Source organism: Calidris pugnax, unplaced genomic scaffold (assembly GCF_001431845.1).
Source record: "Calidris pugnax isolate Ruff unplaced genomic scaffold, ASM143184v1 scaffold138, whole genome shotgun sequence".
NCBI classification, from domain to species: domain Eukaryota; kingdom Metazoa; phylum Chordata; class Aves; order Charadriiformes; family Scolopacidae; genus Calidris; species Calidris pugnax.
Genome location: NW_015090858.1, coordinates 1,600,952 through 1,628,826, shown reverse-complemented (window position 1 = coordinate 1,628,826; position 27,875 = coordinate 1,600,952). Strand labels below are relative to the sequence as shown.

Here is a 27,875-nt window from a genome sequence, read left to right as displayed (position 1 = left end):
GCCCCGGGGCGCCGTGAGGGGTCGCCCGGCCGCCGGCGGTGCCGCAGCCACGGGGCCCGGGGCCCGCAGCGGTGGTCGGGAACGGTCCTCCGCCCTGCGGGGTCCGCGCCTCCCGGTGAGGAGCCGGGCCCGAGCGCCCGGGGCGAACCCGTCTCGGTTTCGTTGTCTCGGAGAGGAACCTCTTCCGCGTATGAGTAAGATGTTTATGGCGCTGAAATATGGACCTGGGTCCAGGAGTTTCCCCGTTCGCCGCAGCCGGGGGGATGTTTTTGTCTTCGCTGTGTGTTTGAGCGCGGATGGTGCTTGTGGACGGAAACCCGGCACGTACGCTTTATTGTAAAATACTGCCTGGGATTGTGTTTCTCATCGTTTTGCTTGAGGAGTAAGGTACTTCTTAGAAAGGAAATAATGACCGTTGCCCCCAAAGCATGTAAGTTCATTTTATGTGTTGTATATAATGGCCCATTAAGATTACAAACTGTATGCAGTGGGGTTTGTCTAGGACATGCACGCTTAGTGGTGTAAAATTTAGTCATCTGTAAAATGCTTTGGCAACACGCTATGGTATTTGCGTGCAGAGTGCCTGTAACGTAAGTCAATGAACTTTACAGACGTGTCCTGTGAAACGCAGGGGCAGGACCCCATAACTGTCAGATGATGCTGTAGCCGTGTCACAAAACCTGTTCTTGTGGGGTGCAATGGAACCGTGCTCCAGGGTTTCACAGATACATGGGCGATTCTGTTAAACTTTGCCTTTTAATGTCAGATTTGCAGCTTCCTTCAAGGACCCTAATAGGTCTGTGATTTCACTAGGACATGTAGATAGCAAGTTTTGAAGTTGCATTTCCTTAATTGTGCAGATCCATAATTAACCATTATCACTCATTTATTTCTGAAGAAACCAAGAGCTCAGCAGTGCTTTCATAAGGCTAGTTTTGTTCTTGTAAATGCGCTATGGAGTGATTAAAAATTAAGTGGTAAATATATTCCGTGCAGAGTCATTCACATATATATAATCAGTAGGCGTAAACCTTTAATTGTCATTAAAGATCATGATGAGATGGCATTAATTTTTTTTATTCAATTTTTCATAGATGTTATGTTTTGTCACAGCTTTAGTGTCATAATCAATATGTCTATTGCTCAAATAAGGTTCCTCTTAGTTTCTGATAGTAAAAAACAATTTAAATTTATCTTTTTGTAAGGCAGCTTTTCTGCCTGTTCTATAGAAATCCATTAGTTTTTCAAAAGCACATCACTAGTGCTCTGGTAGGAAAAAAAACTACATTTCCAATTATTTTTTTTTTCTTTTTAAATTTAAAATAGAACATGAAAATCTGAAAGGCAAGCAAAATTGTTCTAATAGCTGCAGTGCTTCTTGGTTCTGAGTTCCACTATATGTCTATACCATTAGTACTTAATCTTTCACTAAAGTGCTGTAAAAATGTTTTTTTGACAATGTGACCTCCTCCTTTCCTGGAAACGGTGTGGCAGTTGCCTTTGAGAGGGAGTGGTGTAGGAAGGAAGGGGTTTGATAACTTCCCTCTTGCAATTTTGCTTTCGTTTTTATTGCCTGGTGGTGGGTTGTGCACGTTGTCTGCGTGTTTCCTCCAGCCCAAGAGCTGCAAGATGCTGTATCACACAGCTCCTAAAGGCTATTAAATTCGCAGCTGCCTCCTGCTTTTGCAGAGTCGAGTCGGCCCAAGTGGCTTTGGGTTTTGCTGTTCATCCTGGTAGGAGCAAAGCAGAGCTCTCTACAGATGATGTAATCTGGATGCTGCAGCATGATGTTTCGAAGGCCTGAACTTGCATGTGTGTCAACCTAATATCGTTGTTTAAGTTCCACACTCACAGATCCTCCTTAAAAAAATCTTTCACCGTTGAAATTTTGCAATATAGAACAGTCTGTGGTGTGTCTTTCTTGGGGTCGTAGAATGATGAGTGATTATAACTAAAGGAAATGGAGTTTTTCAGTGTGTCAGTTATGTTTAAAATAATTTAGGATAAGCATTAACTGTGCTTTCTTTGAGCTAAATATCAAGTTTGTCTTTGGTAAGTGAGAATAAACTTTGAACCTTTTATAGGTCACGTAAAGCATTTTCTTAAGGTCTTGCCAACATTTGGAAGCACTGCATTTTTTCTGAACTCATGTCATACATCATAGTTATTCATATTAATCACAGTGGCTCAGAGAGACTGGATGTAGTGAGGTCATAATAACACAGTTTGCCTGTAGAAAACTAGGGCTATGATTGTAGTTTCCACCTTAGAGGTGGAAATGGGTGTCCTTTTCAGATTGTGGAAGTCATTTGTTTCTTCAATTTGCAAACCTTGTGAAGGAATTATTACAAACTTTGCCATTGTACTTGTACAGTTCAATTTTAAACATGAAGTCAAGTTATAACAAGAATAAGATTGTCTTGTGATCTCAGGCTCCGTTTGAGCAAACAACGTTTCCTAGGCCAAAGACTTTATTTATGGCCTATTTTTGCAGAGCTTTCTACCGTTGCATAGCCTAACTAGAGTTTTCCCTACTGACTTACAAAAAGTCAGTGGAGGCGTGTCCTTTTCAGGAGAACTCCTAGGTTAGCCAAAATGTGAAGTAAGCATAGGTAATGAATAATACTCCAGCAACATCTGAGGTGGAGTTTTCATCTCTGAGCCACCATTACACATCTTCAAAGAGCCGCAGTTGTCGGATCTTGACTCCTCATGGAACGTGAGAGGTGGGAATAAAGCAGTCTTTGTTAAGGATATGTTGTTGTGGATGATCTCTCAGGGTAAAAACAGGCAAATATGGAACAACCATAATTAGGAAAGGATCTAAGGCTTCTCTTTTAAGGGAGCTACTTTGCTTCCTGACTCTTGCTCATACAAAGTGGTTTGTCTCCAAACACATATGACTGGGAACGCAGATCTCCAAGAGATATGCCAGAGATCTCAATGAAATCCTTTTCCAGTTGCCGCCTACTACTGTAAAAGAAGCTATTTTCCTTGTGCACTCTGTAGCTTGGTGCTGTGGAGAGAGGGGGTAGTTGCTGAGGGAAGGCTGTGTCCGTGCTGGGCAGTCACGTCTGTCCTTGTGGGGCTGAGGTGCACCTGAGATGCGGCAGTTTTGGGTGTTTGCGAGGCCCTCCTGGCCCCTGCATGGTCCCGTCTGTGGTACAGACAGGCTGAGGTGGCTGTAAGAGCTGTGCTCTTGTTTCCTGTTTTTCAGATGTTCAAAAGTATCGTTAGTATTAAAAATTGAAAATAGAGCTAAGGAGTAAGTAACACTTCACATAAGAAATTATGCATATAAGCAATTATTTTAAGCTTGTTGTTTTTCCTCTCCTTCCATAATTGCACAGTCAAATGTTTATGCAATTGTTGAACTCCATGATAAAATACAAACACAAGGCCTCACCCAGGTACCTGCTGCAGACCCTCTGCAATCTCCAGTGTGCTCTTGTGAGCACTGCAGCCCTGCCGAGTAAAGGGGTTTTAAACACCTTTAATATTGGAAAAGCAATTCCAAATTGGTCTAAACAGCGGTTCTCAGTAACAAGGGAACTGTGGTTTTGCGCAGTGTGATTGTCCTTATGCAGAAGTGAGAATACTAATTCATTTTCCCTTTTTGAAACTGAGAATTGACAAAAGGATTTTTAATCAAATGAAAGTACTTTGCCAAAAAGTCGAATTACTCAGTAAATAAGACATGTGAGTATACAGGGTTGCAATGTTGCAGAGGAAAAATAAATTCTTACTCTTATAAGAACTATTACTGTTTTTCTTTTGGTAGGTTTTGGTTGGGTTTTTTGTAAAATTATATTTTATTTTAGGGTGTTCTAACACTTTTCTGTGTTCTATGGGATTCATAAAGTAAAACTGGCCAGTTCCTTATCAGCATCTTGGAACCTGTTTAACTTTGTCAAGCTTCTGTTTGAGAATGTGTTTATAAACAGGTAAATGTAAATTATAAATGGCAGAGAATCATGGTTTAGAGTTCTTTCAGTAGACTTTTGGTTTTGTTTGTGCATTTAATAGCATTTTGGGCTTGATGCAGAACTTACTGAAGGCAGCGAGAGCCCTTACACTTATTCCTGTATTCTTGGATTGCACTCTGACAAGTGTTTGCCTTCACTTTGTTTTCTGATCTGGCTTGGTTTTTTAGAGAAGGCCCAGGACTTGAAAAATGCATCGACAAGACAGTTGCAGGGTTTTTAAAAGACTTAACTACATTTTAAGCTGATGCTACTTTACTTTTTCATTTCAAACATTTTTTGAACAGCACAAATGATTATACAATATTGAAAATCAAAATTTTAATTCCTTAATTGAGGAATATGAGGTAGTACGTACTTTTATGACTCCCTTCAGCATTATATTTGGAGATCAGATACCGTCTCTGAAACAGTGTTTTTGCCATTTCATGTGCTGTGTACAACACTTTCTCTGAACATATCCAGAGTACACACATCGTGTCTCAAGAGAGCCCCATGAAATAAGACATTTCATTTTACAGATGGGGGAGCCTATGCAGCAAGGTCACATGCAAGGTTGGTGTCAGAGTGGGGAATGAGGACTGACGGAAATTCTTACTGCACTCTCCTAACCTCTAGTTACACTCCTGCTGTGCTCCTTTAATTATCTTACTTGACAAAATTAAGGGGTGGAGAACAAGAAAAGGAATTAATCTATTTACTGTCTGCCTGGACTCTTAAGTATTATTTTGAAATATCTGGACTGTATCCTTTTACCTCAGAAAGTAATTTTTGTCCCTTTGGAGTTGTTCAAGCCCATGTTAAATGCAGAATTGACTTTTAATCTGTGCTGTTTGAAGGTACTTAGTAGCTCATTCACTGTTTTAACAGTACATTTATACTGTAGTTGTCTGCCTCTGTAGCTCTGAGGCAGTTAGATCTTTATTATGGGTTTTGACAGGTACTAGGAAAAAAACAAAACAATCCCCCCCACACTCTTAAATTGTCAGTGCTGAATCTCTGACCGCTTCTGAGGCTAGACACAGAAGGCCTAAAAGCCTGACTTGCAAGGATAGCATTACATTGTATTTGAGGGGATAGTCGTATTTAAAAAAAAAACAAACCGATTTGTAAATACATCTAACATGGAATTGATTAATTTGGAGTGGCATAGGAAATCTTAAGCACCTCCAGTATAAGAGAAGTAATTTCTCTTAGAAATTGAAATCTGTCTGAAGCGCGTAGTTCCAACAGGTCCTCTGCTAAGGTGGGTTTGGTTCTCCCTGACCTCTGCAGCCCTGCCTGTGTGCGAGGGAGGTCATTGCCTGCTTTATGCCCATCTGTCCCCTTCTCTGTTGTCAGTTGCTGGGTCAGGACCCTGGGTGGCAGAGGGGACACAGAACATGGTCCTGACCCACTGCTTGGAGTTTGGTGAACTCCTGCAAAGGCTTCATGTCCCAGTTCAAAGAGGGAGATGTCCTGTGTAATATTCTGCTAGTTCTTTAGTGTCTTCTGGGCTGCTAAATACCCTCTCTGCTGTGGTGGACTTCAGGGAAAACAGGGGGCAATATTCGTATTTGTTTTAAACTTTTCTTTGCTGTCATACAGAGTTCTACAATTTTGTAATGATCTCTGTACTGGGTTCTTGCATTTCTTAGTTCAGCATCCAGTTTTTTAACCTGAATCGGATTATGAAATGTAGGAGTTTAATTTTCCAGTAACGCGAAGCCATGCTTTTCTAATTTGTTTTATTAGCTTAACAACATATCTAAATTATAGAGTCATAGTCCCCCCTTTCTTGTTCTGGGCCAGCAGCACAAGTGCTGTCATCGGAACCTGCGATATCGAGCAGCTCCTGCATGGGAGCTGTGCTCCACCCTGGACCTTTATGGGGGAAACTTCTCTTGTAGGTATGTTGTTAATATGGTAACTAAAAAATCATCCAAGCCCATTTTCCTTTCCTTGTTCTAGAGTGAAGGCACTTGTGATGCACATTTCTTCATGCTTAAATGCCTCCTGGTGAACTGGCTTATTTTGCCCCTGCTATTGGGTGCGCACCGTCTGGTGTGGGACAGGGTTTATCCCCACACCCTGTGGAGCAGGGGTGTGCTGGGACCATAGGGCTCTGGATGCTGCTGGGATGCTCTTGGAGTGCAGAGCCATCCCAGGCTGGGGAAGGATCCCATGTGGGCCAGGCTCCTGGGTGCTGCTCCAGGCGATGACAGCTGCCTCTAAGGCACTGCACAGATTTGCAGCTTTAGTGATTGGAAAGGATCTCTTATAGCTGCGATAATAAAGGTTATTTTCTTTTGAATATTTTGGTTTGCTCTGTATCCCTATAAATGTGCTTCATGGGATTATTTTTGTGTGGTTTTTATGTTTTCCTGCTTTAATGAAATAGTATAATCCTCTTACTCTTTTTTAAAAGAAAAAAATCCCCAAACTGTCTGGGATATTGCATAAATCTAGAAGCAGTGAAATTTAGGGATTAATTCACAGCTCTAGTCTAAATAGTTGGGTTTAGTGTCACGAAGATTGTGTTGGGTGTCAATTCAGTATCCAAGACTCCAAGGTTAAACTTCTATATTCTGGGTGTGCTCTTGCTGTCGTAGGTGCAGTGGGTGGGAATGTCAGTGTTCATCTCTGATGCGTGGCTCTCAAGTGATTCTGGTTCCATGTACCTTTGGAAATCTTGTTTTCCCTTTGGGTTTGCATTTTATCATGATGCTAAGTTTATGCAAGAGATTACTGCCTGTATTAAATCTCTGCCCGTCAGATGCAGAAAGGGTTGATCTAAGATGAACATAGAGCTATTTTAGAAAAAAAAACCCAAACATGGACAGTATAACACTTATACCAAGAAAACTGATCTTTTTTGGTTTTTAGTGTGTAGGCACTTGCTTGTAGTTGGTGTTTTTATCATAATATACAGTCTAGTTTTACAAATATGCTAGCACCCAGTGAAGAGCAGTGCTGGCAGTTGCTGGATAAGCAGCATTTTCCATAATCTCTGTAGGCACGTGGGCATATACTTCGGTTCTGAAAGCACTGCAAAAGTTTTATATTTCACTGTGGATCACTTTTAAATTTGAATTCAGTTAAATTCTCTTTAAAGATAAAACTGAATTCAACAGCAAGAGGCTATAATAGTTATGGGGAGACAGGGACAGTGGAACTTTGAGGCATTTCATTTTAGGTCTTACTGAATACTCCAAGAAACAATTGCTACACTAGGGTTCATATATAACTTTAGATATAAAAATGCTTAAATACCCATTTCGGTGTTACCCGGATCACTAACGGATCAAAAATGGTTTGAATGGTGGTTGACTGGTGCAGAAAGACACCGTGTTCAAGAGTGATACAGCTATAAAGAGAGGTGTCAATATATACTGTTAACTTCGAGGTACAAAGCTGACATAAAGCTCTGTCTTCAAGTTATTGGTCTAAATAAGGCAAGTTTGGCTTTGATGCTAATTTAAGTTGGTCATGCAGGAATTTGTTGGTCTTCAGTTGAAATAATTAATCTATTTGGTGACTTCTTCTGTGTTTAAAACTGTTATGGAATAATTCTTCGAAATCACTATTTTCCTTCAGACCAATTCTAAGATGCCCTTTATTTCTGTGCAGCACAGAGGAATCAGTTGTCTGTTACCAAAGGCACTGATTTGTATTTGAGATGTAAAAACATTTTTAATGCACTCTTTAAATACTTCGACTTCTTTGTGTCTATAATGGTGTTAATACCAAGGCATTTTTGTATTTTCCTGACCTAAAAAAAAGGTTTGGGTTGGTTTTTTCAATACCTCGTGTGGGTTGCCACTGCTAAAACCTCAAGCTTCTTTACCTTTAAAGAAACCCATGTTGACCTCTAAATCTTTTGAAAAATAAAATTAGCATCTTCCTTAATACTGCTATTAACTTACACTTTGCTTGCTTTTCAGGAGCTTGAAGAAATCCGCAAATGTGGAATGAAAAACTTCCGTAATATCCAGGTTGATGAAGCTAATTTATTGACCTGGCAAGGGCTTATTGTTCCTGTGAGTATAGACTACTCCATATTCTAATGAGCTTTAAAATAAAATGAGGATCGTTTGTATCTCATAAACCCACAGTTTATCAGTGCAGCTAGTGACCATTAGATAGTTTTTGCACCCTGACAAGAAACTTTTTTATTATAATAATACCTGACTTTCGGAGTTGTGAGTTTATGCAGAAGCTGGTTGTTTATAAATATATCATGAGTTCATATAGATTATACTGCAGCATCTTAGACAGAGCCTGGGCAATGAAATGTGGTCCTGGATTCAGTTCTTGTCTGCCTTCAGGCATCTTGTGTAATCTTGGGAAAATAGCGTAATCTTCCTGTCTCATTTTGAGTGTCTTTTGTGTTTCATTTCGTCAAAGTCTGATAATGTTTGCAGGTGTTTCTTATAACTCTTCTGAAGAAAAATCCATAGGTAATTGACCGCTGCTGTAGATTCTTGTGGTCAATACCTGCCTGGAAGCTTCGTGGCTGCAGGCCTGGCCCAGTGCGTGCCTGCGGCTGGCGGGGGCTGTGGGTGCAGCCATGGCACGGGGTTACTTGGCAGAGGTGCTGGAAAGGGGAAGGAAATCAAGTTTGTAGTTTATTACATTAAGCTTAAAGTACAAAATCTACATCGTCACAGGAAAAAATAAAAGGTGTCAAGCACCTTGTTTACTCCTTTTTTTAATGGATTAGTTTTATTTCTAGGATAAAATTGATTATTGCAAGGAAAACAGTTGGATTTTCAGAAGTGAGCTCTTTAAAAGAAAGTTTTGGCATTAAGTAATGCCTAAAAAAACCCCCAAGCTTCAATTTTTTAAAAGCACTACAATCTTTTAAGAGAATGTTTAATAGAAGTAGATAACCACTGTATTAGTCAAACAGAGAGGGATTTGTTATGCAGGGGAAAGCAGGAAATTGAGTACGTTGAATTCCTTGAAGTCACTTGGATTTTCACCTCCCTTTATTTTCCACTGCCCTGGCCCATTCTCCCTTCGGTACATGAGATACTTTTAAGTGCAGCAACAGAGGCAGTGCCACTGGGGCATCAGTTCTCCTTGTCTCCTTGGAACAATTGTTAGTTTTTAAGGGTATTTGCTCAGTTGAGAAGCAAATTGAAAGCAGCTTGTCGGCTTCTTTTTTCCTGTTCTAAATTGTAGAATAAGGTAGTTTATGTACTGTGTGCTGAAAAGGCACAGTATTTGTTTGATATCAACATCAAATGACACTATCTACCCCAGGCTCCTTGCTCTTGTAAAAGGTACGGTTCGTGCACCATGAATTTCATTTCACATAATCAAAATTGCTTGCTATGGACAAATTTGCAGTGTGAAAATACTCCGGGTGGATGAGAGTCATATTTGTCGCTCGTGTTTCAGTATTTATAATTCTGCTTCTCTTTCTTATCAATGTCCAAAAAATATACAACATAATTGGAAATTAATTGCTTGAATATTCTGCATTTTGTCTGCTTAAAACATGAGCAACCCTTTACATACGTCTTTGGTTCAGTGTATTGGTGAGTTACAGTGAAGAACTGTTCTGACTGAGAGTCAAGTAGGAAATAGACATTTTTAAGGCAGTTCCTGTATCAGTTCATCCTCATGAATTACAGCATGTGATGGCACTGTGGGGGAGAGGGCAGTAATTGCTTATGTTGTCACCACCACCAGAAGTTATTTGTTAAACTTCCAAAGCTTTTAGGATTGCTGGGATAAAAAGTAATTTTAAATCCACTCTAGTTACCTATTTTTCCCTTGACTGCAGAAATTATGCTGTATTTCTTAGGAACACATGACCAGAATTATCTAATTGGATGAAACTGAAATTAAATGTTTGCTGTTGAATAATATTTTAATAGAATGCTCCCTACTCCCAAATATTGGGAAACCTTTTGTAACGTTTGGAGTGGGTTTGATTGCAGGGAACGGCCTGGTTGCTAATGAAGAATGTGTGTGATTATACTTTACACCAACTGGAGACTCTCATCCTTTGATTCTTGTTCCCAGAGTGTTTGGAAAGCCTTCATGCCACAGTTACTGTTTTCAGTGCAGAATGGTATTTTCTTAAGCTTTAAATCTAGCAATGGCTTAATTTTTTTTCCTGCCTTTCTTCTGCAGTTAGTATTTGAAGCAGTAACAGTAGTCTGTCGGGTTTTCTCTGTGATATTCTGGGCATTGCTTTTTCTGTTTCAGCATGAAGAACTACTTTGCTTACTTCACGGTCCTCTCATCGTGCTCCTTCAAAAATGATCTGATAAGAGTGGGTGCTAAAACTGCATACAAATTCAGAACGTTCTCATCAGCAGACACAGTGAATATCTATCTTTAGTACCAATGAATGCTCAGCAGATTTTTGTGTAGTCAGCACAAAAATGTTCTCAGAATGTATAGGAAAATCTGACAAATGAAATTACTTTGCTCATACCGCCATGTTGTGAGGCAAGTAAAATATCTAGGTCTAGAGAAACTAATTTTCCTTGTCAGGCTCCATGTTTGTATCTCGGAAAGGGTTTACAATGGTTTTTGAAATACAAGGTTGAGAATAAAACTACTTATTAGATAGGACCTTTTGGAGTAAATGGGATTGGATGCTCTCTTACCGGTAGAAGTGTCAGCTGGCTTCAGAAGAAAGGCAATCTGCTTTTTCCAGGTTGAATACAAATGCTGTATTGCCTTTCTCTTACCAAATAGGTTTTGATGTTTCCTGACACATAGATATGACAGTATGTGCTGGAAGAAAGTGCCTTTAAAAGAGGTCATTTGGTAGATCGAAGTCTAGAGAATGCTTTTTCTTATTGCATCCGTTAGAATATGCCGAGTTCTTGACATTCTGCCTTCTTGTTGCAGGACAATCCTCCATATGATAAAGGAGCCTTCAGAATCGAAATCAACTTCCCAGCAGAATATCCATTCAAACCTCCTAAGATTACATTTAAAACAAAGATCTATCACCCCAACATCGATGAAAAGGGGCAGGTTTGTCTGCCGGTAATTAGTGCTGAAAACTGGAAGCCAGCAACCAAAACTGACCAAGGTAGGACTCCATGTGGAGAAGGAACTGGGTGACGAGACACTTGGTATTGTGTTTAAATGTAAAGCCAATAGCATTCCAGTTTGTCAGCTGGTCACTGCTCCTACGGTATATTCGTTGTCGTAAGGTTTGTGTCATGAATCACGTGTAAGCAGAGTGTGCCACTCCTTTGGCATCTCATTTTGTTACTGGAACGTAAGGTAATGGCAGTGGCATTTCCACCTCCAGGAAACCACACGGCTCTTCATGACTGAAGAGTTTATTTAAGGCAGTGTCCTCAGCGTACTTAAAAATTGTGGTGGTAGTTTGTGTGGGAGTTACTTTGTGTTTCTTTTTAAACAGTAACTTTATAATTCAGAGGGGTTGGGTACATTCCTGGGTGTTTGAAAGAAAGGATCTAAAACCTCAATCAAGGCTTTGTGTATTTTATAATCTCTGCCATTGGTTCAGTGATTTGAACATACAGTTTGAAGTGTCCAGGGAGTCATAAACAAAACGTGAAATCATAACACAAATTAACTCCCAGTTCTTAAAACATCACTGCTGTGAGGCTTACTGTTTAGAGTGTCTTTGGATAAGAATTTAAATATTTTAAGAAAATATTTTCATCAGGTTCTGTGGCAGACTGGGAGTGTGATCTGAGCAGGTTTTTTCAGTTGTTTCCATTAGTTGTTGGAGTGAGGATTTCATGTTTTCTGGCAGGTAACGGTTAGTTTCATATTACGCACTTATTATTGTACATATAGAAAGAGCTAGTGTCCTTGTAAAAAAACCTGGTTTTTTAATAATATTGATTCAAATGAGTAGCAGTTGAGTCCGGTGCAAGTGCTTCAGTGGCACTGAAGTGTGTTGCTCTGTAGGAGAAAGTATTTCATTCTTCCAGACTCCTCTTTAAGGTTGTTCTCCCTTGAACAGTTCGTCACAGTAAACAACGCTGTACTTAAGATTTCTTTTTTCTGTGTACATCTGTGTGCCAATAAAACTACTTGGAGCTGGCATGATCTTGCCCCAGAGACAAAATAGGAAGATTCCTGTAGGTGTTTCTGAAACTATTGAGTAGTTAAATGTTGGGGAAAGCAGAGGTGGCAGCAAAAAGAACCTGTTAAACTCAAATAGGTCAGTGAAGTTCTTATGTTGTAACCTGGGGTAGACAGGACAGAGATCCTGGGGAGAGATGAGGTGGAAGCAACATGTAGAAGTTTCTGTTAACACCTTACAGCCCCGTGAGCCTTGTCTGGTGAAAGGAAGGGGTGACGTGTCTCGGCCTGGCCATGCGAGTTGGCATTAGTTGGAACTGCTAAAGCAATCGTTTGTGTGCAGGAAATAGTGTCTGACTGGGAAGTGGCAATTCCCTTTCTATTTGAGAGAGTGAATAAAAATGATGCTAAAATCAGAATTTGGAACAAAGCCTGGGTAACAAAATACTGCAGATCTCTCAATTTTTGCCATTTTGTGGTCTTTAATTTGTTTTCTAACTCTTTCTTCAAGAAATCGTTTTAATGTCAACGTCTGTTATTACGTCACTGTATGAACCTGCAACAAAGCTATTACAGCCCTGTTTAAGTGTATGTTCCTTTTCCTCCAGAGCTTTCCTGCACTGAAAAGGGAACTTCAGTCTCTTTGGGCCCCTCTCAAGGAAATAAGTCAGCATTATTAGTACAGCATCGAAGTGATGGGTTTGATCAGCCAGGTGTCAGCAAAGCAGAGAGATTACGTTCATCATAAATCATTAACTCACCTTTCATGTACTATAGGTGCATTTTACTGCTGTACTTTTTAACCTATGCTTAATACTAAAACTGCTGTGACAATTTAGTTTTAAGGTGCTGTGGGTATTGAGGCAACTCTTGTTACAACAATCCCAGTTTTTTGGGGCTTGTGTCTTAAATAACCTTAATAAAATGGTAACGCTTTCTCTGGAGTGTTGGAGGGTGTTTTACTGAGTAAAGGGGGATTGTCATGTGCAGAATTGATGCTGGTTTGATAAGTAGTCATTAATATGATGACAGTTGTCACAAGTCCAGGACTGGTGAGTCCATGTTAAGTAAGCAAATACCAATTCTATGTTCCTTAAGTAGTTTGTTGCGGTTTAAACTCCACTCAGTTTGTGGTAAGAAATGTTCCTGTTCAGCAGCATAGGGCCAGGTGTGCTGCTCTGGGTGCTGAGTGGTTGTGCTGAGGTGTGTTCCCCATCCCTGTCGGGTACAGACTGATGCTCTGGCAGCAGCCACCCTGGTGCTCTGTCCTCTGCTGGAGGGAGGAGCGTTGTGAGAACTTCCATGGCAAAGCCAGGGCGATCCCAGCGGCGCTGCCGGGGCCGTTTGCGCTGGGTGAGAGCCCGGGCTGGCGCTGCCTCTGCCAACAGCAGCCGGGATGTGGAGACCCTGGGGCTTGGAGCTGGGGGTCGGCAGCTCCAGTGTGTGGCATTCAGTTCTGTTACACCTGCTTTAAATACTCCTGCAGTGCTGCTCTGGATTGCTCTGGGTGCCCAAACTTACCTCAAACAGGGTATTACTAGTGTTGTCCTACAGCCAGATGCCTTCTCCATGTGCGCGTTGTCTCTGGGCTGGCTGAGATACCACACACCTTCTGGGGGTGGAGGTGAGAACTCCCAGTTGTTGTGACCTGCCTGGCTTTAAGTGGTGGTGAGAACGTGCATGAGGAGAATGAGAGTAAATGTCATTGTAGTATGGAAGGATCCCCGCGTAAATGTCGAGTGCAGTTCAGTTATTTTAAGAATGACATTTCCTTTGGAAGCGATGGAGGAAGGTTGAAATGGCTGAGAGCAGTGGGGTGAAAAGCATCTCGCAGTTCTTACCCGTTTGTTTGCCCAGTGTCTCTCTAACAGTGTGTGTCTTGGGCAGCTGGGGGTAAATGGCAGAATTGTCTGCTGTGCAGGGGCAGTAACAGTCACAGAAAAGTGAAGCTGAAGCCAGTTGGTCTCCAGAAACAGTCCCAGTTCCAGCTGCAGCCCTGAGGTGCTGGGAGAAAACGTTTCGTGGTGGAAATCCCACCTTCACCCAGTCCCTGTTGGAGGAACTTCTCTGTGAAACTGGGTTTCTTCCTTAACCATAGGGAAATGTTTCAGCCAGGATGCCAGTTACATGGGAAGTAATTTGTAGTGCATTTTGGTCTCCATTCAGGCTGATTTTGTTTACAAATACGACTTTCTGGTGTTCATTCACGGTCATTGAACTAAATCTTGGCGTATTGCTCGAGCTTATTCACGCTCTGCTTTTGAAAAGACGCTAGATTTATGGGGATGTATTAAATGCAGTTAAAGCTTTTTTCTTACTGGGGAATTTTGCTTACGCTTTGATTTTTAAAAATTAACCATTTTAGTCTCTGATGGTATTTATACTTCTTTTGACAGTAATCCAGTCCCTCATAGCACTGGTGAATGACCCACAGCCCGAGCACCCCCTCCGGGCTGACCTAGCTGAAGAATACTCTAAGGACCGTAAAAAATTCTGTAAGAACGCTGAAGAGTTTACAAAGAAATATGGTGAAAAGCGACCAGTGGACTAAAATCTGACACAGTTGATGTCAGCACCGTATGACAGAAGATCGGAGCAGTGCATTTGAGACACCCCGTAAAGCAGGACTCTATGGAAAATTGACAAGTGCCACCTTTTGGTGTTAACTTGTGGCTGTTACTAACTTTCTACAGTTTTCTTAATCAAAAGTGGGCTAGGTAACCTGTAAAGAAAGGATTAAAATTTAAGATGTTATAGTTCTGCTTTCTTTGTTTAAAAATCACTGCTTCAATATACTTTAAAGTATGCTGTTTTCTTTTTCTTGTCAGAAATTATCAAAAATATCTTAGACTTATATTCTGCCCTTAAATTGAAAAGGTTGTGGCTGTCATTTCTTATTTTTTTCCTTGCAGTTCCCACTATCTTAAGATCATTTAATTCTTCATTGAATTTTATCCGCCTCCCCATACTGATGTCTTAGAAAAAAAATAGCCCAGTTCTGGCAGAAAATGATTGAGTGTTTGGCAGTTTTGTTTACTTTTCTTTTTAAATGTTGCACTGTGCTCTGTGGGACTTGTTGCAAGTTCCCCTTAACTTCAGTTTGTAACATAATAAACAACAAACAAACCCACCCCACAAAAAACAATCAGAAATAATGTCCAGGTCTTATGTAAATCTGGCTGATGTTACCACAAAATGTTTATTAAACGGGGAAACCCAAGTTTTTGTCTGCGTCATTGAATTAAAATATGGCTTATGTCCTGCTTCTGGAAAACTTTGGGAAAAAATTCTGTAGCCCACGAGTAGTGGAATGTGATTCCAAACCTCCCTCGCTTCTGTCCCTAATCCCTGCGCAGAGCAGCTGGGGAACGTGCACAGGACAACATTGCAGCAGCTTGGGACCCTCTCGGAAATTGGGGACCAAGAGGTACCAAAGTGATAAACAGTTTTTTGAGTTAAAAATAGGTGTTTTGGAAATGCTAATTTTGAATCCTAGTACTCAATCTGACAGCGCTGCTTGTCATCTTAGAGCATTTTTCCATCAGAACGTGTATGAAACCTCTGTGTGCTGTGGGATGGCACTCGTGCCCCTTCCCTGCCCCGCTCTGAAAATGGTCTAAGAGGAGCAAGCAACGGCTGAAACAGAGCTCTAAACCACACAGGTCAGACAATTTAACGAAGGCTTCAAGCACTGTTCTGAGCCCCAGGGCACCCCGAGCCCCCTGAGGGGAGCGCCCTGTGCTGTCTCTTGCTTTCCCCCTGCCTTCTCCCTGCTCCGGAGCTGACCCCCAGCAAACTGCCACACAGTCAAACTGCCCCGGCCCCGCTGGGGCACGGCGCTGAGCAAACACTTCCCTTTCCAGAAACCCAGTTCCTTGGGAGCACGTATCATTTGGATGTGCAGGACACTGAGTTAGGAAATCCCTCGCACCCAGGTGTTGTCTCTGCTCCTGAACTCGGTTTCCGTGCAGCCTCTGCCTTTGCAACTTCCCCAACCGGTGTGTGGAGCGTAGGGCTCTCTGGGGTTTAACGTCTTGTGTATTTGCCCTTCCTTCTTCATCCCTCTCCTCCAGCTTTCAGTTCTGATTTAGTGTAAACGATGACAGCCCAGTACCTCACCTCTGTTGAAAGTAAATTTTTTTTATAAGTTAGGGAGCTAAGAAATTTTATGTTTAAGTGTTCTTAGACAGATTCTTTGGCAGGTAAATAAAGTCAAACCACATTCACCTTATTTACGAAAACTTGCATTTCCTGAGTGTTTTCAGGCTTGTGAGAGCACTGTCTATTACCAAATTTTCACATCTTTGTGTCTTCATTTGCAGAAAGTTGGTACTGATTTTGTTTCATTCACGCTCACTCAGATTCATAATAAAATAATGCCAAATTATCTGTCAAACTGAAGTGTGTGTAACTTCCACATCACAGGAGTCACTGTACCTTTTGATCATGTCTGTTGGCACGGAAACTTGCCGTTCTCTAAGTTTTCTTTTCCTGTAGAAGGGAGCTGTGGCGCTGTTTGCCCGCGGTGCTGCCCAGACTCCGGTGTGAGCTCCGGGGCAGAGGCTGCGCCGGTGCCTGGGACGCAGCGGGAAGGGACCCGGGGCCGTGCCCTCCCAGGAGCTCCGGTCGATGCCGCAGGCTCCGTTGGCACCACACCAGCTGCTCTGGTTCCAGCTCCAAACATCTCCTAGAAGACAGATATCGCGCTCGGTCCTCCCTGTGTGCTCTTCATAGCTCGATTCATAAACCACGGGACGTGTAACCTGAGTGAGGGCTCGTGTCTGTGGGCGCCCTCTGAGAACAGGTAGATCCAGTGCTGTGCTGCCTGGCTGAGGAGGAGGAAAAAACTCAAAGTTTGAAGTCCTATGTTAACTCAGGAAATCCAGCTCTTGTTCTCTCGGGTTCCCTAAGCCATGCTGAATTCTAAACCTGCAGTTTAATATCCAAAATAAAAACAACGTACTGTTGAAACTACACCCAGGAGTACTGGTATAGGCTTTCTGCAATTCCATTCTGCTACCCTAATAAAAATTGCTCTCAAAGGCATTGTGGCATGGTTTTGGTTTTATTTTCAGAGAGATTTGGGGATTAGACTTTTTTTTTTTTTCCAAGTATCCTGGTGCAGTGACGTTTGTAGGTAGTGTCTGAATGCCTTCATTGAACTTGTCTTTAAAGCTTTGATAGAACCACTGAGAAACTTCCTTATCTCCACACATTTTGTGCAGTTGGAAGGTTCCTTATTTAGAAGTCTTTCAGTAGTTCTTTATTTCGCTGTTTAAAGCTCCCTTGAATTTAGAAGAAAATTTGGGCTCTAATGCTGTTTAAAAATATGGAATTTGCAAAATTTTTTTGTTGTTGGCAATTCAGAACTACCTCAGGTAGGACTTTGGTGTTGGCAGTGTCTGCTCACAGACAGAGCGTGACGTCCTGAGGATCCCGAGCAGATCTGTGGGGTGGGATGGGGAGCAATTGAAGGGTTAACAATAAGGTTAAAAAATACCCATCAGAACACGGTGCCGGTGTGAGCAGCTGAGCTCCGGCACCAAATCACCGCGTGTGAGCAGCTGAGCTCCCGCACCAAATCACCGCGTGTGAGCAGCTGAGCTCCCGCACCAAATCACCGCGTGTGAGCAGCTGAGCTCCCGCACCAAATCACCGCGTGTGAACAGCTGAGCTCCCGCACCAAATCACTGCGTGTGAGCAGCTGAGCTCCCGCACCAAATCACCGCGTGTGAACAGCTGAGCTCCCGCACCAAATCACCGCGTGTGAACAGCTGAGCTCCGGCACCAAATCGCCGCCGCCGGCGCGGGGCTCGTCCCCGCGGTGCCCCAAGAGCCGCCGGTCACCAGGTGGCGCTCGCGGGCGGCCGTGCGCGGCAGCCCCAGCCCCGGGGGGTTTCACCCCGTTCCCCCATCGGGGGCTCCGCCGCCCAACGCCCCGGGACGGGCCCCGGGAACTGCCACCCCCAGGGGAACGGCCGCTCTTGGCTGCGGGGACGGGGGCTCACGGACAAACTCGGCGTGTACCAGATTAATTCTGTGACAGTGATTTAGGAAAGAACCTGGCAAAATACCTTCTGAAACATCTTTGATGTTGTTTTCCGTATTTGTACAGAACAAAACCTTCCCCAGATGTTTAGGGGAGAGGTGAGTGGTTCCCATTAAAGCCGGACACCCTTTTGGGCCACCACAGGGGAGTGGGATGGGTTTGGTCTCCAGACAGAACTGAAAACAACCTTCTGAGGCAGTGCAGTAGAAAAACACCTGAGTTTATTTTTCATTAGAAGAATGATGATCATATTTAAATTTGTAATATTAAAAAAATTATTAACTAGAAATGATTACATTAAATAGATCACTTTTGTGCAGAAAATGAGCATAAACAATCTGAAATACATTTTCCATGTGAACATTGTACGCGAGCGACAGGGCTGCTGTCAGGAGCACAGTTAAACGTATCGCTGTTGGTGGGGTTGTAGAAGTTGGGATGCTTTGATGGCAGGAATGCAAATGGACAAGTGGAAAGCCCTTCCCCAGTTGAAGACGTGCCCGGGTTGCTCCGCAGCCCTCCCACATGTGGCTGGGCCACACGGGAGCAGTTGCTGCTCAGCTCGTAGGCAGCAGTTACGGAAATAGCAGATGGGTCAACAGTTGCTGCTCCTTCAAAGTCATCCAGAAGAAAAATAAAAAAAAACCTCTCTGAAAGGGCTGAGGCCAATGTTACTTTCCTACCGTGGCTTTATGCCAAGAGGCAACGTACATGGGAAGAGCTGCAGTTACTGGAGCTGGACGTGGACTATGGCTTTGAATGTGGCTGTGGACGTCCCTGCCCAACCCGGCCGTCGTGCCCCCGCGCCCTCGCCATCCTGAGCGGGCACCGGCAGAGGGGAAGGGACCACAACCCTGTCACAACCCCGTGCTGCACAAAGAGGAACTGAGGGTGGCCAGGCCCCCCGGGGGCACCCTGCACAGAGCGCTTGCTCCAGAGCAGCACTTGCTCCCCAGCAATGGCTCTTTTTTTTGCAGTTAAGTCCAAAGAGAGAAATGTTCAGAACCCTTGGGGTGGAGGTGTGCTCCTGGGTTGGCAGCTGCCTGTCTTGAGAGTACGACTGAAGTGTGTGGGGGGTGTAGTACATGCTTGTTTACTTAAAGATCTTTGAATGAACAGAGCTGAATGCTGCGGGTTTTGTACTGGCTCTGCAGCTCCGGCTCCATCAGCGTCTGCAGCTCGTGGAGGCGCTCCCAGGACTGCGAGAAATCGTCAGGTCCTTCCCCGCAGCCGCCGGCGGGGGGGACGCTGGGGTACCCGGGGTGCACCATCAGCTCAATCGTAACCCTCCTGCTCTGTGGTGCCTTGGACACAAACTGCTCGATGGCAGCATCGATGGCGCTGCAGATGCTGCTGACAGACATGTTCTTGCCCATGGTGCTCAGACCTATGTAAATGTGTGGCCACCTGTAGCCAGAGGAGGAAACACCAATGTCAGTGCCAACAAGGGGGTTATAAAAGAGTGTGTTATGCCCAGTGGATCAGGAATCAAAATTTACCTAAAATTTAACATAGAAAAGGGCGAGGGGGATTTTAACAGTGGATCAGGAATCAAAATTTACCTAAAACTTAACACAGAAAAGGGGGAGGGGGATTTTAACTGTTAACTATAAACAAAAGTAAAACTAGAACTATAAGGCAGTAATGCTTTTTCTTTCCTTATTGAAACAGGACACTGTTTAAAGCAGCCTTTGTGCTCCCAGCACTTTTATCCTCCTGATCTTTCTGGTAAGCCCCAAAGTGGGAAGAGAGCGGTGCCTCACCTCTCATGGCCTTACCACAAAAGGATGAGTAATGCCCAATTTACCTGATTCCGTGCTTTGTAAACACATCCACTGTGTTAAACGAATCCTCCTCCACCCCCAGATAGAAGTCCATCAGGGACGGTGGGATCCAGTCACAGTTGTGAAGGCCTGGCTCTATCGGGACACGCGTGTACTGGATCCCGTATTCCTCCAACACCTCTGCAAACACGTGCCTGACCTCTGGAAGCAGAGAGAGACACTTCAGCCAGGAATCGGAAAACCAGCTCCCCCTCTCCTCTGGGAGCTGTGAGCACAGAGAGGACTGCCCAGGTTTAAGAAGATGCAATTCCATTTGGCTGTTCTGCTGACAGAGGCTGGCATGGAAACAACTGGCAGGATGGAGTTCCAGCACCTGAAAGAGCTGCCAGCTTTCCCAGACCAGCGTTCCAGCTTAAACTGGCCAGTCTGTGGCTGGCCCTGGTCTGCCTCCCCCAGCACAGGAGGGAGTGTGGAACTGGGGTGCTGAGGGGAGCTACCAGCCCTTGGAGGAGAAGGGGCAGCCTGGGCTGGTTGTGCTGGTAATGACCCAGCTCCCCACGCAGCCACTTTGGGCCCAGGTGGGACCAATCAAACTGCAATCACAGTGTCAAAACAAGTGTCAGATGGTGAGGTTTATTGCCACAGAGGAAGCCATGGCCAGGGCAGTCTCCTCAGAGCTGACTCTGGCTCCCGCTCTCAGCGCTGGAGGACGAGGACTCCTCTTACCTGGGAGGACATGAACATGCTGGTGCCCATCCATGTGCAGAGGTAGGTGACCTGTCAGCTTAAGGAACAGCTCCACCTGGGCCTTTAGCTCCTGCTTCACCTGCAGAGCAGAGAGGGGTCAGAGGAGGACCTGTCAGAGGCTGAGACCCAGGGAGCATGAGGGGCTGCTAGAGTCCCCTCTGACTGACACTGGGGACCTCCCTGGGAGGCACAAGGTGCTGTGATGGATAAACAGACAGGTTGTGCTGCCCAGAGCCTTCCCCAGGCATCAGTCTCGTTATGCTGCTGGTGATGCTGGGGTTTTCTAAAATATGTAGAATATTTGAATACCCATTTCCCTTTAAAATGAATGGGGAAATGGGTGCTCATATCCCGTAGGGAGTTTTGATTGCCCAAACACATCCACCTTGTTCATGGGGCAAAATGAGTGTCTCTCTAGAGAACAAAAGCCTCTCCTGAGGTGATGAAAAGCCTATGTAGCGCTTCTGGCATTTCACCTTTACTGATCTCTAGGTTCTTCATAAATACCTGTTCCATTGCCTCTTCTGCCCCTTCAGATAAGTAGTTAATGGACATGAGTGTGTGCAGGCACTGGAGCAGGGAGGAATGAACTCTCAAAGGCTGCAGAGCCTTTGGCAGAATTAGGGACAGGACACAGAGAGCCCTCTCTGGCCACCCAGGAGACACGGGGGAGGTTCAGCTCTAAGCTTACACCTGGGGAGGGCCTTCAGCTGCTGATCTGGATGGGGAAAGCAAGCTGCGTGGCTGCACATGGCTGTCTCCTACCTCTGACATATTCAGGAGACCTTTTGATAGAGCTGTTCTGAACCCCATTTTCCCATGGAAGAATCCATCTTGGTTGAGCAGAGAAGAGTTTGTCTTGAGCACCTCACACACGGGAGAGCCCTCGGAGAGGTTGGCGTGGAGGCCGATTGGGATGTTGTATCTGTAACAGGAATGGAGTATCTGTCAGCTTTGCACCTTTGCCTCCCTTACTGTGGCCAAAGTGGGAGACTGCTGTGAAAGGTCTCGGCTGGTCTGAAAAGTGGCAGTGAGCTCACTGCAGCACATCTTCCTGTCCCTGTTCCTCTAGAAAGCAAAGCAGAACAGAAACCAGAGCAGAGTATCTGCAGGTGTAACCCTGTGCGGGCTGACAAGGACCTGTCTGGGACTGTCCCATCTCTATTTCCACCCTGACTCCTGCGGAAAGAGCAGGCAAGAGGCGTCTCAGACTCAGTGCAGTGGGGCCTGGTTGTGTAATAAACATTCACCTGGTTTTCACAGGAGGGACCTGAGCACACGACACGTGCACTAAGGCCTCGCTGCTGATACAACGGGAAGGTGCTGCGTTGGGAGCGGGGCCCTGAGCGGGCAGTGGATGGATGGGCAGGGGGACATCCCCTCCAGCCTGTGACCTGCTCGAGCCAAAGGCACAGGAGAGGAGGAGGCTGTTGTTTGGTTTTGGTTTGATTTTTTTTTTTTTTTTTTTTTTTTTTTTTTTTTTTTTTTTTTTTTTTTTTTTTTTTTTTAGAAATCCACCTCCAGTTCTTTACCGTGTCCCTGGGAAGCTCTGACAGCATTTGTGCCGCAGCGCTGCTGTCTGCAGGAAGGATTCATGTGTTACCATGAATCAGCAGATAAAGACCTTTTTTGTGGAGCGCTCTCCTCCCCACGTGCTGTGGGAGGGAGATGAACAGCTGAGCCCCTCCGGCGCCTCCCAGGAGCATCCCTGAGCCCCCTCCAACAGCGGGTGCCTCAGAGGCTGCACCGGGGGCTGTTTTGGGGACAGGCGTGACCCCCTGACAGCTGTGGGACATGGAGGAGCCAAACTCCCACCGGGAACCTCGGAGCCCCTGCCCTGCCTGTGCTGCAGCCAGCCCTGGAGCTGGGAATGCCCGGAATGTGGAAAAGCAGAGAGAGCTGCCCTTGTTCTCACTGAAAGGGGAGACACAGACTGTAACATTAGAGCATCTCCCAGAGCTTTGGCCAACGCCAGCTGAGTATCTTAATAGTCTTCTCCTAGGGTTAGTCCGGCTGGAGTGACAGACGGCCGGTGCTGAGGCATCTCAGGAGGAACCCTTAGTGTTCAACAGCTCAGGGACACAGGGAGTGAAACCAAAACTCAAAATGCAGCATGTGAGAAACTCGCTCAGAAACGCCCATCTGTGGGAGCCGCGCAGCACGAGGCGTGCAGGGAGAGCTGGGGAGACACGGGAGGAGAGCGGGGCAGCACCATGGCAGGGTCCTGCTGCCAGCATTTCCTGCACCCAAATGGGAGGTACGAGCCAGAGAATGCTCCTGTTTGGCACCAAACATCCTGCTGCCCGTGTTCATTCCCAAAAGCCCTGACGCTGCATGAGCACCTCAAGTCCTAAGTGCAAGGAGATTAAAACATGAGCAAAACATAAAGGATCATAGCAATTGACTTGGCTGTGCCTTGGGAGACAGGCTCCAGCCACGCTGCCCTGACCGAGGCTGGGGCTCCACGAGCCCGTTGTGAGCTCGTTGAGGTTCAGGCCAGTAGTTTCTGTGGCCACTAAGGTTATCAAGCTGCTTTCACTGCTGAACCCAGCCTGCTCCCTGGCTCCGTGCTCAGCGTCCCGCGGCGGGGAGGGGAGAAGTCAATGTGCCCAGCCCAGTTATCAAATAGAGGAAATACAACCAGCTGAACTGCTTCCCTTTCAAGCAGCTGCTTGTTTTGCGACACACAGGTCTCTGCTGAGGCAAGGGGCTCTCGTGCAGTTCACTCCCTGTGTGTTCATGCCCAAGCAGCCCGGGCTCCCTGCAGGCTGTCACTGGCTGAGCTGCTCCCTGAAGCACCCATCGCCCGTCACCGTTTGGGAGCTGGGAGGGTGAGCTGCCCTGGGTCCTGCCTGGCCGTGGCACGGACCGACTGCTGTCCCCGTGCTCCTGGGAGCAGTGGCTGTGGGAATTAGTGACTCCCAGAGCCAGCCCCCGTGGTCCTGCTGCAGGCTGCCTGCCCTCACACAACACAGCACTTGCCCTTTTCCTTGATGGGCAAACGGATCCCACCTTCAGCATCCTGCTCGTATCCTTACCCGGAAAATTGCCGTGCATCAGGTTTCAGCCCAAGTGTGACGCAGTTAAGAGCCTCGTGTAAATACCTGTATCTGGACATCCTGCTTCAGAAACCATCCCAGTGTCTGAAGCCGGACAAAGCCGGGCTGTGCTTTGCATGGAAAAAACACACCTCTTGGCCCCCCCCCCCCCCCAGCTTTCACCCTTTAGCAAACTGTAAGGTCTAACTGTCTTTCATTACAGAGCATCTTGCCTTGCTCCATTACTGCCAAGGACTTGTTTCTGCTGGAAGGAACTCTCCAAAGCCTCTGCAGTGCCCAGAGCTGGAACTGTGACACAGCTTAGGGACAGTACTTTCCTTTTAATTGCATCTTTGTATCAGCTGAAGCTCCCATGTCCATGACCTTACATCAGCAAGACGTGCTGCTGCCAGTAAAGTTAATATGATCTGGGATTCTCGTTTTAAGGCCTCAGATTGGGCCCCACCCCGAATCCAAGCACAGTTCAGCAGCGGAACCCTCTGCTGTGATTAACAGTCAGATAAAAGGGTGATGAGAAAGCGCGAGAGACTTCTGGATTAGTCAGATGTTGACTGGGAGGGTCAGAATTAAGTCACAATTTACACACACATTTTGCAATTAGTGATGATGGGAAAGGAAGTGAAAACACAGACAGCAATTAAATGTGGTTTTGTTAGATTCTTCTGTTAAATATACCCAGATGTTGTAGAGGCTCCAGCTTTGTGAAGCTGATGTTCAGCATTCAAACAGCAAAAAGCCAGGAAGACTGAGGTCGTGTTCTAAAATAGTCACTCTTCATCAAGTGTTTGGATACGATAATCTGGGAAAGGGTCCTAACAGTCAGAACTGAACTGACTGACAAAAGGGGTGAAAAATACAGGGGCAAACAATCCTAGGTCTCTCTATTTCTGCTCTCTCCGTATTTCTAAGGAAAAATGAAGGGGCCTATTCATTTCAGTTAAGGAAAGCACCCTTCCAGTCTCTGGGAAAGGTTCTGGAATAATCACCAGGAAGACTGGCTGATGTCAAGGTGGGGCTTGATGAATAGAAAATCCAGATTCTATGATATGGATAACCAGGAAGTCGCAATCAGTCTACATAAAGAGAAATCAGCCTACATAAAGAGAAAAATGCTGAGTTACTGAGCCGCGCCGCGATGGCAGCCTGTCCTGCCCTGATGCTCCTTTACACACCACTCCCACAGCTGCCATCAGCAGGTCTGTCCCTTGGTGGAGAGTCAGGTGTCTGCTCAAACTTCTCTTTTGCCTGGAGTGAGTGGGTCCCTTCTTTTAGCCCAGTTGTGACAGTGAGTGAGAAAGGCCCAAGATGCAGAACCCAGATACCAGGGGAGGTGGATTATTTACTGCTGGGTTCAGCTGTTTTGCAATTAGTTTGTGTTAGAGCTGGTACAAAGGTCTGCTGACAACCACCACGTTTCTGCCAAGGCTTCTAATCGAAACACGGGGCAGCAGATGGCATTCCCAGAAGCCTACAGAATTATTGGGAAAATGAAGAGAAGAATGAAATTCCAGAGGAACTGTGTTCCTTTCTGAAGGATGCCGAGCCCTAACACTGCAGGGCAGCATGTGGTGCTTAAGAAGGACTATCCTGCAAGAAAAGTTGTCTTGTTACTAATTAGCTTTGCCTCTGTCCCATTAACTGAGAACACGGTGAGGAAGGAGCTCAAGACCTGCGGTGACGAGCAGCCATGTCGTGGACAGGCAGTCAAGACACAGCCAGAAAATCTCCAGAAGCCACAGAAACAGCCCAGCACTGACAGTCCCAGCACCTTGCATGCAAAAGACCAAGTCCCACAACGAGAATACACTGCAGGAAAGAAGAAGCTGCTGCTTCAGGCCTCCTTTCTCGGCTGGTGAGACATCAGTCCCCTGCTCACAGCCCCGGTGGCAGCAGAAGGGCCTGCTCTGGGGTTCAGCAGATCCACGTGTGTATGTATGGACCTATAAAGATATATGTAGGAGCTGCAGAACCTGGGCTCTTGACCTTCAGTGCCGACAGACGTTCCCAATGTTGCCCTACTTACATTCTCAGAAATAGATTTAAATAGATTAAATTTAAATAGATTTAAATCCCTTTCATTTACACTTGCAATTAAAAACTACCACCCAAAAGAATGAAACTGTAGCAGCAGGTTGCAGCTTCTGCTGTCACCTGCCCTCCAACCTGGCTTCTCACACCCCATCAGCTGTCACCACAGTGTCGTGCCTTGGATTCAAAGATGCTTTTAAACCTCTGATTACACGGCCTACTTTCTGGCTATGGAAATGAGGCCAGGTGGATTCTATATTTAAAAACCTGCTAAAGAGCACGGCTAAAATAGCTGACAACATTACCAGAAGGTTGGGGCTTAAAGGGCTTCACGGTGCCTCCGTGTCTGGGAGAAGTGCTGGCTTTATCTCCTTGTTTTCCATTTCATTTGTTTCATTTGCTGACAGGACCCTGGGCATCTGGGCAGTGCTGTGTCGGGCTGCCTCTCCCCCTAACACCCTGGAGGCGATTCCTCCCCCAGGGTTTGTGTGCCACCTCTAACCTTCCCTAGAGCAGAGCAGTTTGCCACTCACACTGCACCCTGGCTCTCCTGCACCACCCAACACCGAAGAAGGCTGCAAGCAATCTCCAAGGACCCCTAAAATCACAGCCAAAGCAGGGAGAGATGGTCAAGGAGAAGAAGGACAGTGTGACTTCCGTGAAAGTGTCCCCTGCAGCAGCTGTATGTGAAGAATAAGGTCTCAGTTCTTCTAGCACCAGTACAGCTCCTTTCCTTTTCTGCTTTCCTCAACTGTTTCTCAGCCCTGCTGCCCTCCCAGGGCACACTCCCCTTCCAAGTGCCTGCCCACGCTGCAGCTGAAGCATTAGTGGGGTTTTACCTTCTAAATACAAGTAATGCTTCCTGGTAAAGGGTTTGCTAGGCTAGCCCGTGAGAACACAGAGCGTTTGATTTGTTACAGAGCCAACTGTGCCAGCAAGCTCCTAAAAGTAACAGCACAAAAGCAAGGGGTAAAGGTAAATGGTGTTGTCCCTCTCTTTATGTATATGGATTTTACAAATGGATTTATCAAGCCTAGAATTCCTAGAAATATTGAGGTGCTTTTTTAAAAGGTTTCTGGGGTGGAAATGTCAAGTTTTCCACTGCCCAGATTTATAACTTAGCCCTTGCAGAATCCCACCTTTCCCCGATTCTGCAGTGAGCCTGGCTGACCCTGTGTCCAGCCTGGCTGAAATGCACCAAATTAAATGAGATTGAAAGATTTGTGCTTTTACGCTCTATTAGTTTTTGAGGTAGCAGCTCGGTCTGAGTATACAGTGCAGACTTCTATTTTGATGGTCCATCTTTTAGAAGTGTGGGAAAGTCCAACAATCCCAAACTCCATTAGTCAAATTGTGTAAGGGGCTTTCTGTCTCAAGGGAAAAAAAAAAGGTGCAGTGCAGTGGCTGATACCAGAGAAAGAGCTGTGACAGGTATGGCTGGCAGGTCACTGGCTGTGCCATGAAGAGTCTCAGTAAATATGCCTGGAGTTTTCTCAGACCAGTCTGGGCTACGATACAGTGTTTATACGGGGGCTACAAAATACTAAATGTTACAGGTTTGGCTTTCCGTGGGGAGCCTGTGGAGGCTGTCCACAAAGGAGGTAAAGAAGTAGCTTACCTCCTCGCCAGCTGGGCGGCATCTGCCGCAGCACTTCCGTTGACGAGAAGGGACACGTTGGACACCGCACCGGCCAGGAAACACTCCACGATGCCCTGGTTTCTCCGGGGACAGTACCCAAAGTCATCTCCAGTCACTATCAGCTTCACCGGGAGCATCCTCAGAGCTCATCCCTAGCGAAGGAGGGAAAACCGGGCGGATCAGCAGACCGCAGGAGGAGCCGGGCTGGGCGGGGAACGGGCCGTGACTCAGCCCGCCCGCTCCCGCCCGCGGTCCCGCACAGCAGCCCAACCGGCCCTTCCCCGGGGCGTGCTCGGCGGCTGCCCTCCCGGGGAGCGGACCCTGCCCGGGCGCGGTGCGGCGGCAGCCGGGTGGGGCGGCAGGTCGGGGTTCGGGCCGGTTCAACCGGCGGAGGGTGCGCCAGGGCTCAAATTCCTTCCCCCGCCCCACGCCCTCGCCCGCGGCGCCCGGTGAAACGGCACCGGTGCGAAGCGCCCGAGGCAGCCCCGCCGTCACCGATTCCCGGCCCCATCCAGCGCCCTGCCCCCGGGGAGAACGGGCGCGGAGCGGCCTCCGCCGGCCCCCCCCGGC

The 27,875-nt window shown here is 45.9% G+C and overlaps 2 protein-coding genes across 4 annotated transcripts in view; one reads left to right on the top strand and one right to left on the bottom strand.

The window, feature by feature from the left end:
• The window catches only part of UBE2L3 (ubiquitin conjugating enzyme E2L 3), a 17,554-nt gene extending 1,159 nt beyond the window's left edge, over positions 1 to 16,395 (top strand). The window contains exons 2-4 of one of the 2 annotated variants that reach the window (XM_014944055.1): positions 7,907 to 8,002; positions 10,839 to 11,025; positions 14,396 to 16,395. In XM_014944055.1, the coding sequence (XP_014799541.1) occupies positions 7,907 to 8,002; positions 10,839 to 11,025; positions 14,396 to 14,550 (438 nt within the window). In that variant the 3' untranslated portion in view covers positions 14,551 to 16,395. Of the gene's footprint in view, positions 1 to 7,906; positions 8,003 to 10,170; positions 10,252 to 10,838; positions 11,026 to 14,395 lie in introns of those variants that run through there. The other variant, XM_014944056.1, reaches the window with a different exon arrangement.
• Positions 16,396 to 18,251: 1,856 nt separating this feature from the next.
• YDJC (YdjC homolog (bacterial)) overlaps positions 18,252 to 27,875 on the bottom strand; it is a 12,768-nt gene continuing 3,144 nt past the window's right edge. For both annotated transcript variants that reach the window (XM_014944058.1, XM_014944059.1), the window contains 5 exons: positions 27,285 to 27,457; positions 21,345 to 21,504; positions 20,559 to 20,658; positions 19,856 to 20,033; positions 18,252 to 19,455 (listed from right to left, as the gene is read on the bottom strand). In XM_014944058.1, the coding sequence (XP_014799544.1) occupies positions 19,146 to 19,455; positions 19,856 to 20,033; positions 20,559 to 20,658; positions 21,345 to 21,504; positions 27,285 to 27,442 (906 nt within the window). In that variant the 5' untranslated portion in view covers positions 27,443 to 27,457 and the 3' untranslated portion in view covers positions 18,252 to 19,145. The remainder of the gene's footprint in view (positions 19,456 to 19,855; positions 20,034 to 20,558; positions 20,659 to 21,344; positions 21,505 to 27,284; positions 27,458 to 27,875) is intronic.